Source organism: Benincasa hispida, chromosome 2 (genome assembly GCF_027475165.1).
Source record: "Benincasa hispida cultivar pf3 chromosome 2, pf3_genome.v1.1, whole genome shotgun sequence".
Taxonomy (NCBI): domain Eukaryota; kingdom Viridiplantae; phylum Streptophyta; class Magnoliopsida; order Cucurbitales; family Cucurbitaceae; genus Benincasa; species Benincasa hispida.
In genome coordinates, this window is record NC_143479.1 from 49417243 (window position 1) to 49431444 (window position 14202).

Here is a 14202-nt window from a genome sequence, read left to right on the forward strand (position 1 = left end):
GACTCCTATTATCTATTTTATGATTTCTTTCATCTCATGCGAAAAAGCCAATATATATCTAATAAATAATGCTATTTACAATTGATTCTACACATAAACATAGTTCAACTATAATTAATCTAAACTTTTTCATTAGTATTTATACTACTCATGAAAATAAAGAATAAAAAACAAGTTCGAGACAACACAAAATTAAAATTTGAAGTTTACAATATAGGACGATATTTTTATTTCTAAATAGCCACACCACAATCATCCCAAGTTTGAGAACTAATTTGTAATTCAAAACTTTTTTCAATAACATAAAACCAAAGAGCTATTTAAAAAGTTCATTCATTCTATGAAATAGCATTTTAACATGCTTCAATCAAATCATGTCCTACCTTCTCCAAAATAAGAAATAAACTATGATTTTATTTGATTAGATTTTGGAATTAAATATTTGAAAATGGGTCTTTCATTAGTTGATTCAAAGTCATGTTTGCTTGCAGTTATTTTCATGTATTTATGCTACATACAAACAATACAACTGGAAAAACATTCCCTTAATTGATCTTTATACAAGGGCAGGGGAATGGGTATAGAGTAAAGCATCTGTTTAAATTAACTGTTTTCTTCTCTCTTATATCTATACAACATTTTATAAGCCTACTAGGCCTTCTGCCTATAAATGCTTCAAACCATTTGTAGCTTTGTATTAGTTTTCATGATGCCAAAGCTGTCCAGTAATCTGCAATGCATAAGCTCGTTGGAGTGACGATAATCCGAGACCAAATCCAGTTCGATTCCTCCGTTTGTCGTATTTCTGCCAACTATCAAGGTAAAAAGAAAACATGAACTTCATACATTTTCTGTTTTCTTCTTCTAGGTATGCTTGCACGACTAAAGGAAACTCATGGTTTTCAAGATTTGATAGTGCCTTATGCTTGCTTAAATAACTATATCAATTTGCACACCAAATGTTAGCATAAAATGGGAGAAATCCGTTAGGGGACGTAAGGGGCAAGGAGTGAAGTTGTGAAGTCTATAGAGTTATTAATTCCTCGATCTCACTGTGTAAGGAGTTAGTCGTGAGGCCCACGAACTCCTTAAGCCAAATAACTCCTACTCCTTCGACTCTTTGGCCAAACATCTCCTTAATTTTTTGGGAGTTGGGAGTGGCAAAATCACTTGAAGAATTTGAAATGACTTGATTCAAATGAATGGGGAGTAAAAGGAGTAAGAAATGTTGAAAATATGTTAAAACGCAATAAGTTTACCACAACCTATTCACTTCAGCTTTTAATTTTATTAGTGGTTTAATATGGTATCAAATTGGAGGTATTGAATTTAAATCCAGTTTAAGTCTTTTCGATATGGTGGTTTAATATGTTATTAGAGTAGGACATATTGAATTAAAATTTCTACGATGTCATTTCTTCCATCTTTCATATTGTAGTCTACTTGTTTGGTCTTATGCTAATTTAATGTTGTTATGTTAAGTATGCATGTGGAATAACATCTACAAGGTGTTTGGTCATCAGAGTTGGTCATGCAAAGGTGGTTGTCAAAGTTGATCATCCAAGATGATTTTCGTTGGAGTTTGTAGTCGGAGGTGGTTGTGGGAGTTCGAAGTTGGTCGCATGAAGGTGGTACTGGAGTTGGCTGTTGTAGTCTCTCACTCGAAGTTGATCATCAAAGTTGATTATTGAAGGTGATTCTCATCGGAGATGGTTGTCAAAGCCTACGAAGGTGGTCGTCAGAGTTGGTCATTGGAGTTTGTTGTCGGAGGTGGTTGTCGGAACCCAAAATTGGTAGTTAGAGTTGGTTGCACAAAGGTGGTCGTCAGATTTGGGTCACCGGAGTTGTAGATGAAGGTGGTTGTCAGAGCCTGAAATTGGTTGTTGATGTTGGTTGCCGGAGTTGTCATCGAAGTTGGTTGTCAGAGTTGCTTGCTAGAAGGTGGTCATTGAAGGTGTTTTTTGTCGGAGTTTGTAGTCGGTGGTGGTCGTAGAAGTCTACGAAGGTAAGTGTCGGAGTTGGTCATCGAAGTTTATTGTTGGAGGTAGTTGTTGGAACCTAAAATTGGCCGTAGGAGTTGGCCGTGCGAAGGTGGTCGTCAGAGCTGGGTTACCGAAGTTTTCATTGGAAGTGGTTGTTGGAGCCTAGAGTTGGTTCTCGGAGTGTGGCACGATAGTTGCTAACAGTGGCTAATGAGTAGCACCATTGAAAACATTGGAAGGAGGAAGTGTTGGTAAAATATACCAACTCAACTCCACCAACATTTAAAGTTGGTGGGCCAAACATTGAGTTGGTATATTACACCAACTCAACTCATGTTGGTGAGCCAAACAACCTCTAAATAACTTAACTCCACCAACTTCAATAATGTTTACCATTGAAGTGTGCACATTTGTTGAGGAACTCTATTTTTCCCTCTTTCTCTCTTTTGCACATTTATCGAGAAATTTCAACTAAACAATTCTACACCCCAACACAAACTTCCTAACTCCAACATATTAACTTCAGATTTCATAACTCAACTCTACGTCCCAAACACCCCCTAAGTTTTTTTTTTTTCTATGCCTGGTAGTATAGTATGATTGAAGTAAATGTCACTTACCCTACCATCCTTTAGCTCAAAAATGACTGCATCCTCAGAAAATTGAATTGGTCTAGTAGAAGAAACCTGCAAAGCATTTGGAAGCTAAGAAAAGTCTCATCTCATAATGCGATAATGGCATTAAAATGTCAGAATCTAACCTTTGGATCACAGTTTTTGTCAATATCCTTTACATCTTCAAGATCTTTCTCCAATGTAAGCTCTTCATCAACACAAATTAGTCCTTTTCCAACTCTTGAATCCACCTTCCCATCTCTATCAAACTGATGTGGGAAACCACAGTTTCTCCATTTCCATGTGTCTTGTTCAATATATCTTAGGTATACTCTTCCATCTGAACCAATGAGAAACAGTTGATTACCTTCAAAGCATGGCCCGGGTGCGCTCGCAAACGTCACGCCTCTATATGGTCTTCCATGCTCCACCCAGTTCCAACCATCCCATGGATTCCAATGATATTCAATGAGGCCACCATCTTCAGAGATCATAAATAGTGAGCCTATAAGAGAATATGGTGATGGTCTTGTTGCTGTTCCAGGCAATCTTGAAAGAAGTAGATGCTGAGACTGATGATGTTCATGCCATAACTCGGTCACTTTATTGTACTGATATAATCGACCATTTGTTCCGATCACGAACACTATGTTTTCCCTCAATGTTTCCTGATCTACAATGCTTGCAACTTTGGCGTCTGGAGGATTTTGGCAGTTTTTCCACTTGAATTTTCTTAGTGCAACCTGTGAAAATTTTCTAACGGTCAAGGACTTCATGTAAAATTTTATATAATCGACAATTAAAGAAAGCAAGAAAACGTAAACAATAAACTATGTTCATGAATAGAGGGAGGGATCGGTTTATTATTAGAGAGAAATAACAGATAATAAGATTGCAGAGGCATCGGTAGAGTTATTGATGGAGTCAGAGAGTTTATATAGAGCACATTCCACTAAACGCTAAGGTCAAAATCGTAAATAATATAAATATGAATACAATATAGGTTTCAGGAGCAACGTCCCTAAGCCCCCACAAGGCACGTCATCCCTAGACCTCGACTCGCTGACCGGACAGCAAATCTCCGAGCTTGGTCATTAACAGATTTACGACATTCCGACATGAAAGTATTCTCATAAAGACAGTGGGCATATGTTTAAGCTTCTAACTTAAATTACTAATTTAACATCATATCAAAATAGGGGATCCTAAATTCGAATCTTAGCATTATCATCTCTTTCTCGATTGATGCTAATAGTTTATATATTTGTGTTTTGTGAGTGAAATAAACATTAAACGCCACATAATATGGATAGTGCTAAAAATAAAACTAAATATATCCTAACCTATCGAATTAAGCTTTTGAGTTTAGTGTAGTTTAACAGGCATGATTAATTCCTTGAATCACAAAAACTTCAAGTTCTGATGTTTGAAGGATCTGTTTAGGACAGACATATTTGCATTAAGCCAAAGTGCAGTTCATACTAATTTTTCTCAATCATGAAACTTACAGTGAATTGGAGCAATCTTCCTGTTTTGCTAACAAAGAAAAGTGCATCTTCTGTCGTGACCTTCATAGATTGACCTAAAAACTTATCCCAAGGAGCACCTCCAATGACTTGTTTCCCTCTTCTAAGAGCAGTGCAGTTTGTCCATGCCAGTTCTTGGCTGCTTCTTTCTCTAATCAGCAAACTACCATAACTATCAACTAAGTACAAACTTCCATTGTAATTACCAACTGCACCTTTCATATTAGTTGAACTTTCATGCCTCAGCCATAACCATACATCTCCAGTGTAAAGATACTCAAAAGTCAATCCATCAACTGTTATGAGAAAAAACGATCTTCCTCCGTGCATTACACGAAGACGGAAGCTGTTCTTCGTCCAATTTTCAGCAAGAAGATCAAAACTATCAGATGATTTTTCAGATATACTCTCTGATGTTCTTGGTATTAAGTAGTTTTGCTGTGGTTGGCTTCCCTTTGGTCTTCTTGTTGCTGATCTTCTTGTCCCTTGATCACTTATATCATCTTTAGTTCCTGCAACGCAGTTTGTCGGTCCACGGTTTTCGGTACAATACTCTGCATTCCACCCCTCAGATTCTGGTGCATCCAGTATTGACCATGTATATTTAGCTGTTGGTTTTCTTCTTGAAGTAATGTGATAAGTTGGCCCTGAATTTTCACCACCTAATCCTGCAAGATGAAGTTCTCCGATCCTACCGTCGTCCAATGCGAACAATATCCGTCCAACTTGCAACTGTAAACCACCAATACCTCTTGCAGCTTTTGCATTCAAGGGATGCTTGTGGTTTATCCAAGCATCTTGTATTTCTTCCTCCTGACCATGACCTGCTTTTATGTGTCCAAAAAAAGTTCAATATGAAAGACAAACTAAATCTTCTAAACTCAATTAATCTGGTATTTTTAGTTGTATTGAATTAGTCAAGGTCCTGTTACTGGCAGGTTTTGTGGAATTAGATTAGTGGAGTTTGTTGCTGATTTTATGTTGCCAAATAAGCTATTTTTAGCATATAGAACTGGTATTTATAGTGAGAAGTGATTTAATGAAAATATACACTTCCAGTTTCTTCTCTTTAATAAGAACAACAAATATCACCCAATCATCTATTATATATCTGTTAGTTTGACTTATCATGCTTATTTTCTTCAAAAACTCTTCCTCTTGGTATCAATCAATGTAAAAATGTGGCTGTTACCTGGATAAATATTTGTTTGATATTCAAATACGAAACCGGAAGACGTGGTGAGAAACAATGAGAAAATTTTCTCATTTGATTCATCTTGCAGGGCTGGTAAAACTGATGTCAGTTGATGATCATTTGGTTTTCCATGGACTATCCATTTCCACTTCCTTTTGTGCAATCTTCTTTCTACCAAATTACCTTCCTGAAATTTGTTTTCACTTAACAAATTCAGAGAATAACTTTTAGGTTCATAATAACTCAGTAGCAGGGTAAACTCGTTGGTTTTCAGTTTGGGCATGATTTCTCTTTATTTAGTACCTTAGTTAAAAGAAAGAGGGATATGGAATGATCTCCATTCCAGCTATGTATATAGCAACCCGACGACGGCATCAATCGGAAATCTTGTGCTGCTCTATCTTTCCATATGTGCTTCTTCCACAGTGGCTTTGAGCTCCTATCATATTCATAGAGATCTCCCACAGAGCTGCATTTTCACAATTTCTTTTTTACCTTAATCTGATAATCTGTAAATTCAAAATGGAAAGAAATAGTTTATCCTTCTAAATTGATAAACAGCATTTTCAAAATGAATTATTAGGCCCTCTTTTCTTTCCTTTATCAGATCAACTCAAGCTCTACATTAATTGGCCTGAAAAATCATCAACTCAAACACTTTCCCTCGGTTCGAATATTAATTTAACACACATGGACCAACACATAGAACAACGTTGCTGAGGTTATTATAGTAAGGTTTAGTAAGTTTTGTCGCGTAACTTATTCGTAACCATTGACAACTAGACAAAAATTGTGTTCATGATGAAGCTTTTATTTAGATGTATAAAAAATACACACACATAAGCAGACATAAAATGAACCTTATTGTATACACAATTTCTGTTCTGAAACTAGCAACATCTGCTATTGCTGCAACATCGGCGTCGCGGGGCTGGCCATGATCTACCCATCTGTTCTTCATTTTCAATAACAAAGTTAAAAAGTATAAGCTTTCTTCACTCAAATGTTAGTTGAAAGCAAAAATGGCCCTTTGAAGTCTTTGTTTTTTACCACTCAGCTTCCTGACTTTTTACCTTGGAGGCTCAAACTCAGTTAGTTCCAGCAAAGTTCCATTCTTTGTATTGAAATAAACTCTCCTGTTTAAGCAATAACAATGAACAAAATCTTAATATTCATGATATTTCATCATGAAAATTTACACACACAAAAGAAGAAGAGAAGGAAAAGGAAAAGCCTTACATTCCATCATGAGAAACAACACCAGCTAATAATTGGATTGAAGAAGCATCTTCTTCACCAGTTGTTTGATCAGTTGCTGGTATTAACTCAACCCAAATTGGTTGAGAACCGAGCTGCAATTACAAAAGAAAAGGAAATAACTTCATCACCATCAAGACAGTAAATTTTAGAGTCTCATTTGCTATTTTGCCAAGTCTTGGCACATACATTGATCCAAGTCTTATACAACTTCCTTAAACTTCATCCTATAATAATATTTCTTCTGGTCCGACCAAGATTTTCCCAAAAATCGAAATTCTTGATCAATGGAACAGAACTCGTATTTTATGTTATTTACGATTTTGACTCAAAGGCTTAGAGGAGTGCACTATATAAATTTTCTAATTCTATTGGCCTCTGAAATTGTAATTTGATATTTTTCTAGTTAACCACGTAAATTACTGAGTCTATTTCTCTACTCTTTATGTTTTCTGCGTTTCTTTGGTTGTCGATTTCTTAACCGTATCAATATCATGTTGGTTTTTCGAAAAAAAGACAGGGAGATCAGTTCTTGGAAGTACCTGATACAAAATTCCTGCTTGAGAAAGAGCTAGAATTGAATGATTGACACCAAAAATAGAGATAGCAGGACCTGCTGATGTTGGCAAATCATGAGGAGCTATAACCCATTGAACTCCATTCCAAAACCTCTCATAGATTGACCCACTTTCACCAGTGACCCAAATGGACATATCTGAAATTCTAGTCAATGACACTCTTTTTCTCAGAGGCAAATCAACATGAAACTTCTCTACTTCCTTATCTTTTTTCGAGTTCCCGGTCTGCTCAAAACTGTCATATTCTTTCTCCATCTTCTCCAATCTGTTATTAATCTCTCCAACCTTGGTGCAATTGCCATTTCTACAAGAGATAAGATCATAAGGAAGTTGTACTTCAACCCAGCTATTTGAATCCTCTTGAAACCTCCAAAATCTATCCGTTTTCAACTCGAACTTTCGACCGAATTGTTGAAGATGATGATGTGGGCAATATGAGTTGATTGATCCTAAAACTTGTGAGCTTCTTTCAGAGATGACCCAGATGAGAATTATCAAATGGAACATAGTTTTTGGTAGCTGAAAAAACTAATTTTAAACAAAAATGAAAAAGAAAGCTAAGATTTTTATGCTATGTGGTGCCCCATATGGACCATAGCAGAAAAGGGAATTTTTTTTTTCTTCCCTCCATTGGAAAACTAAAGCTTTTTTGGGATCATAACAGCATAGAGAGGAAGGTAGAGGTTTTTAGATGATAAGTTAACTGCTTATATGAAGAAGGAAGTTTGTCATTTTTGTCAACTCTGATGAATTTATGACAGAAAAGGCAGTGAAAGTCTATTTGATGGGGTTAGTTTATCTTCTTTAACACTTCCATTTTGTTTTTCTCACCTAATTCTAATGACTTTTCTTGCTTTGTTCTTAAAAAAATAAAATGAGAAATGACAAAAGGAAGGAAGGAAGAAAGAAATTACCTTCATTCATGAACTGCCTGCTCTAACAATCCCTTTTGAATAGACAAAGGCTTGTTCTCTTGTAGTAAGGTTCAAGACTGTGTTATTTATTCAATCTCCACCGTCCAATTTTCTTTCAAGTCAGATGAGAAGTTCAAGTGTTTGGTGCAAAATCAGGGCAAAAGAGTAAAAGTCTCTGTATCTTAAGTTTTGTAGAGGGGAAAACTAGGGCCCATTAGTTTACATGCGATATATAATCTTTCCCTTTGAGGTTAGAGATTCAAACTCTCGTACCCAATATTTATTGGACTAAAGAAAATGTAACTATAACTACATATTTCAATTCTGTGTCCTTTTACAATTTTGTTTAACTTTTAGAATTTTCAAGCTAGCAGTTTCTATCATATAAAGAAGGAGTAGTTGCAAATATAGTAATCAGATCGAAAATATTATCATATATAGCACAATGCAAAAGAATCTATAAATATAGAAAAATTTTGATACAGCTCTCGGAACATATCGTTAATAGGAGTCTATCAATGATAGAGTTATTACTAATAGATTTGGTTATATTTGCAATTCTTAAAAAAGAGTTGCTATAGACTTAATTATTAATTTTATAATTAATACATGTTGTAATTACCTTTTAAAGAATGATGATATATATGAAAATAAAAAAAATAAAAAGGTTGTCATTTTGCACGTACGTGTGAGTAATTTAGATTAACTTGCATAGATCTCGAGTATTCATATAAGACCAACTAATTACTAGACCCTTTATTATAAAGATAGACCCTAACTAATTACTAGACCAACTCATTGTAGTTTATAAAAATAGTGTGTTTTATGTCTTCAATTATAAATAATTAGCATTTTTATGGATCTATTTATTAGTTTGGTCATATGATGATGTGGGTAATTTTCAAAATTTGTCTTTTTTTTTTTTTAATCAAACTAAAATATAGAATATTTCTATGTTACCTATTTATTTTTTAAAATTTTAAATGTTTTATGATAGTAAAGTTTTGTTGGGAATAAAACTAGTATATAATGGAATGAAGATTGAAACTTTTAAAAACTTTAAAATGGAATTCACAATAAATCAAATGTAGGAACTAGATTATATATTTAGTTGTTTTAAAATATCAACTTGTTAGGTATCAATCATTTTTTTATATAGTGTTTAAATATTAGCCAACTCTACTTCATTAAAGATGCATTTAACTATAGTTTTTAATAAAATTTGAAACCTTTGACTAAATTTTAAGAATTAGAAGGACATATTTTTAAAAATTAGCTGTTTACTTTTTTTTCTTTATTAAATTAAATTAACATTAAAGGATTATTGACAAATGAAAAAAATCAAATAAATTGGATATTTTGGCCTAAGTATCTAACAATATAGAATGGACCCACATAGTGTCATCTTCCAAAATGTTCCCTCACCTTGATTTCTATCACTATGATGATGTAAGCATCTCATTATGACCATCACAAGTATTAAATTATTATTTTAGGACCCGTTTGGATTGACCTAAAAAAATATTTTTCAAAAAAATCATTTTTATTTAAGCATTTTTTATAAAAATTACTTCGGAGTGATTTTCAAACACTTCAATTTATTTCCAAATAACATACTTTTTAAATTAAACACTTGAAAATGCATTTCAAACACGAGTAGTTTTGGTCAATTGCATTAAACTTCAATCTGATCCATGTACTTTTATATTTTTATTTTTAAATACTACTTTGGCCTTTCATTTTGGTCCCTGTACTTTTTATTTTGGTTGATTTTGGTCCTTACTATTAAAAGATTCATTTTGATACTTATACTTTTAACTCAGATTCATTTTGATCATTATACTTTTAAAAGGTGATTATTTTGGTTCTTTCATTTTTATTTTTATTTCATTTTTAAGGAATCAAAATTTTCGCTTTTTGAAAATTTAAGAACTAAAATGAACAAAAATTGAAAGTACAAGGACCAAACTAAATATTTTACAAGTACATGGACCAAAATGAATCAAAATTTAAAGTATAAAGATCAAAATGAAGATTTTGAAAGTATAGAGATCAAAATCAAAAGTGCAAGGATCTAAACCGATTTTTTTTTTTTTCAATTTGAACTTTATATTTTGTTAAATATTTCATAAACATATTTGAAGTTTTACTAACTATTGATAGGGTATAACATGATTTTCTTAGACGTAAAAGAGATAAAGATGCAACGATGTTTGAAGAAAACATGTCATGTTAAATAATAATAATTAGAAAAAAAAAAGTCATCAACAATTAGTAATGTCGATTTTGAAAATTTTATCAAAATTATATAACACAAATATGAAACTTACTAACTATATATAGGAAGCCAAACACAATTTCTAGAGGCTTAAAATGGTAATTTCACCTAAATAATTCTACATTTGTGATGCCTTTTAAGTATATATAAACAAAAAACAATGCACAAATGGTAATTATTTAAGTTTTAAAATTTGGGTTATTTTTATCACCCTTCTTTTGTTTCTTTGTCTTAAACTTTCATGTCATTGTGTTTTGATGATCCAATTAGATTATCCACTAGAATTAGCAATTAATATATCACTTCCTTTCATGTCAAAGTTCCATATCTCTCCTCTTTTGTGACCATTGTTTTTTTTTTTTTAATATTCAACTTTAATTTAAAAAGTAAGTTATTTTAAAAGAAATTAAAGCATTTTACAATCACTTAAAATAGTTTTTCAAGTATATTTTAATAATTTTTTATTAAAAGTGTATAGATAAAAATAATTTTTTTGAAAAATATTTTTTCTTATGTCAATCCAAATATGTCCTTAGTTATTTAAAAAATATGAATCTTCACTATCCTCTTAAATTTTAATTTATTTTGTTTTTTTAAAAAAAATATCTCCTTTCTTATTACCAATTAAATTGGGAGGCGGCTATTCAATTGGGTTTTATTAATTTGGTTTTGTTTTGTTTTGGGACAAAATTGTTCAAAATATGTGGGCTCATCCACTAAAGGTTCTAATTTTGTGTTTATTTTATTTATTAGTTATTTAAAGGGAAGAGTCCAATTGACTTTATAATGAAAGTGATTTTTTCCTCGCTTTACAACAATTGTTCATCTTGGTTTTTAAGTTTTAACGTCAAATTTAATTTGGTATATGCGGGAGAAAATGATATATATAAATTGAATATATACCAATAAATTAATTATACTTCAACTAGATACAATACGTATATTATATACAATAATAAAGTTTAAATCCAAAAGTAAGCCAAGTAATATAACAAGACTTATGAATTTATATAACTAAGAACATTAAAATATTGTGGATACGTCAATTTGTAGTCGAAACACGCTTTTAATAAGCGTTGTCATGAAGATAATTATTTGCTCTGCACGGATTGCAAGCAGACTACAAAGATCGTCTTAGTAGAATATAATGACTAACTTTAGTAGAACTGCAACCTCGAACTACTCAGATCTGATAAAATTTTTGGATATTTGCTCATAATTCAACTCAAAAACAAAAGAAAGAAAAGATTAAGAAGAGAACTCTTCAATTTTAAATGAGATGTAACAAATGAAGAAACAAGTTACTATTATAAGCTAGCAACTTAGTAACTCTCCAAATTATAAAATAAAATCCAAATATAATCAAATAAAAAAAATTAAAACATTTGTCAAATTTAACTTAATTGAGTTGTTGCTTGACCAAAATCAAACATAACTCATTCAAATGGAAGAAACTACAAATTTAACTTTCATGTATGTTAAATTTGTACATAAAATAACATCAAGTTTTTAATTAACCATGAATTTAATACACAATTAAATCCAACTTTTATGTTTCAAATATTCAAGGTCCTGTTCAGTAACCATTTTATTTTTTGTTTTTTTTTTGAAAATTAAATCTATAAACATTACTTGCAACTTCAAATTTGGTTCTTTGTTACCTACTTGCTCACATGAGGTTTCTGGAGAAACGTATTTCGTGGAGTTGAACTTGGGTTGATGTTGATGTTGGAGTTGATTTGATGCGATGTGGTTCGATCTCTAATATTTGATCCTCTGATTCTCTCTCAATTGGGTGAATATGCTTGACTTGGAGAAGGAAAGCACCGAACATTCTTGAAGTAGAAGTCTTGGAAGCTTGGAGTAGAAGTCTTGGAAGAGTATTTGTGTCTTCAAAGATCTTCTGCCTTATAGGAGTGCAGCTTCAAGAGTCTTGGAAACTTGAAGTAGAAGTCTTGGAAGAGTATTTGTGTCTTCAAAAGTCTTCTGCCTTATAGGAGTGCAGTTTCAGAAGTCTTGGGAGTCCTCTGCTTGTTAGTGAATTCTCTTTGGGTCTTCTGAGTGTAGAAAATGCTACCTTTACAAATGAAGAGAACTTCTCTATTTATAGAGTTCTCAGGTGGGCTTCGTGGGCTTGGTTGGTCCATGGGCCTGACCCTTGGGCCCAATTAGTTGGTTTTGGGCCTAATCTGAAATTTGTGTCCAATTCAACTTTTTTTTATAGTTTGGAATTTAAGCCCAAATAGTAATATCAAATTGGACCATTTTAATCTCATCTGATTCATCCGTTTGACGTCATCGAAACTTGTCTTCAATTCAATTCGAGACATGTGTCAACTTCTAATTGGACCCGAAGTCAATGATTTAGAAATTCGTTGTTAATTTAGCAAACGACGTGGTGACTTGTGATTTGTCCAAAATTTCTCATTCAACAAATGCCCCCTTTTCGAGATTTATGCACGTATATAGGTGGATGAATCTCGAAAAAATGTAATTTGAGATCAAAGTATGATTTTTGACTCTTTTAATTTGGTGCATCATTATGATCAAAATATGAGAATTTAGCTCAAAATTTTGATTTGAAATCTAGTTCGTTTGACATACTTTCGCTAAGTAAACTTTAATTTGAACTAAAGTAGGATTTATGTTCCACTTTAATTGAAAATTTAATTTAACTTAATTCGAATTCGGAATAGAATTTGGGGTGAAATTGAATCTTGATCAATTTTGGTTTGAGACAAAAATTTGGGATATGCTCAATTTTACTTGGAAATGAGTATAGAAACTAAGGTTGATTTAAATTTGAGATAAAATTTGGAATATAGCCAAATTTTGACTCGGCATTTTATTCATAACCAAGGTTAACCATTCGAATATTGATAAAATTTGGGATATGGCCAAATTTTAATTTGGGACGGATTTGACATTTATCTCACCCGATTTGGCTGGCTTGAATTTAGAATAAAAATTTGGATTAGAGGCTTTAGACTGAGATTTGGAATAACAATTGATTTTAATTCCAATTTGAATGGAATATGAATTTGAACTTAAATGGAAGAGATTTTGGAGAGCCAACATATTGGAAGACAACCTTACTAGTGAGATTAGGCCATTACCAGCGATACCAAGCCATTATCAGCGAGATCAGGCCATTACCAGTGATACCAAGCCATTACTAGCGATACCAGACCATTACCAACGATACCAAGCCATCACCAGCGATACCCTACCAACTTCACCAGGAACTTAATTTGAGAATCGAATTCGATTCATTTAACAACTGAAGAAGGAATGATACTCTGCTGCCGGAGACAAGAAGAAGAAAAGGACGAAGAAGAGTGTAGAAACGTAGAAGATCTACATCTTCAAGGTACTGAAGCAAGTTCATCCAGACATCAGTATTTTCAGCAAGGCCATGGGTATCATGAACAGCTTCATCAACGATATCTTCGAGAATTGGCCAAACACGTTGTCTCTGAAGTCACCAAGGCGATGACTAAGTTCACAAGTTCCTCTCCTTTCATAATCGTCTGTTTGCAGTGCTTACAATTAGCACGTGAAGTTTGTTGGAGAGAGCAAGATTTTGAGCGAGAAAGTGGGAGAGAGCGAGAGTGGAGAGAGTAACACTGGAGAGAGCGAGATCGTGGGAGAGAGCGAGATCAGCGAGAGCATTTCGAGCGAGATTGTGGGAGAGAGCGACACCAGCGAGAGGATTTCGAGCGAGATTCTCCCTTTTTTTATTATTATTATTATTATTTTATTATTATTTTTATTTTTATCTCAGGCAGTCGTCTGCTTTGTGGCTAGCGATACCAGCCTTCGCGAGATTTCCTTCTCCATACTGTTGGCTTATACCAG

The 14202-nt window shown here is 33.2% G+C and overlaps 1 protein-coding gene across 4 annotated transcripts; it reads right to left on the reverse strand.

Moving 5' to 3' along the window:
- Positions 1-434: 434 nt before the first annotated feature.
- Positions 435-8076, reverse strand: LOC120069918 (uncharacterized). 4 transcript variants are annotated; one of them, XM_039021756.2, is made up of 10 exons: positions 7117-8076; positions 6557-6669; positions 6391-6453; positions 6178-6267; positions 5621-5786; positions 5315-5504; positions 4105-4946; positions 2743-3339; positions 2603-2668; positions 435-812 (listed from the first exon to the last, which is right to left on the reverse strand). In XM_039021756.2, the coding sequence occupies exons 1-10, from the start codon at positions 7657-7659 to the stop codon at positions 705-707; spliced, it is 2778 nt and encodes a 925-aa protein (XP_038877684.2). In that variant the 5' UTR covers positions 7660-8076; the 3' UTR covers positions 435-704. The 4 variants fall into 4 exon arrangements, with proteins under 4 accessions (XP_038877684.2, XP_090166959.1, XP_090166958.1 ...); XM_090310833.1 differs by having other exon boundaries at positions 4105-4949; XM_090310832.1 differs by having other exon boundaries at positions 6557-6675; positions 7117-7978.
- Between the last annotated feature and the right edge of the window lie 6126 nt (positions 8077-14202).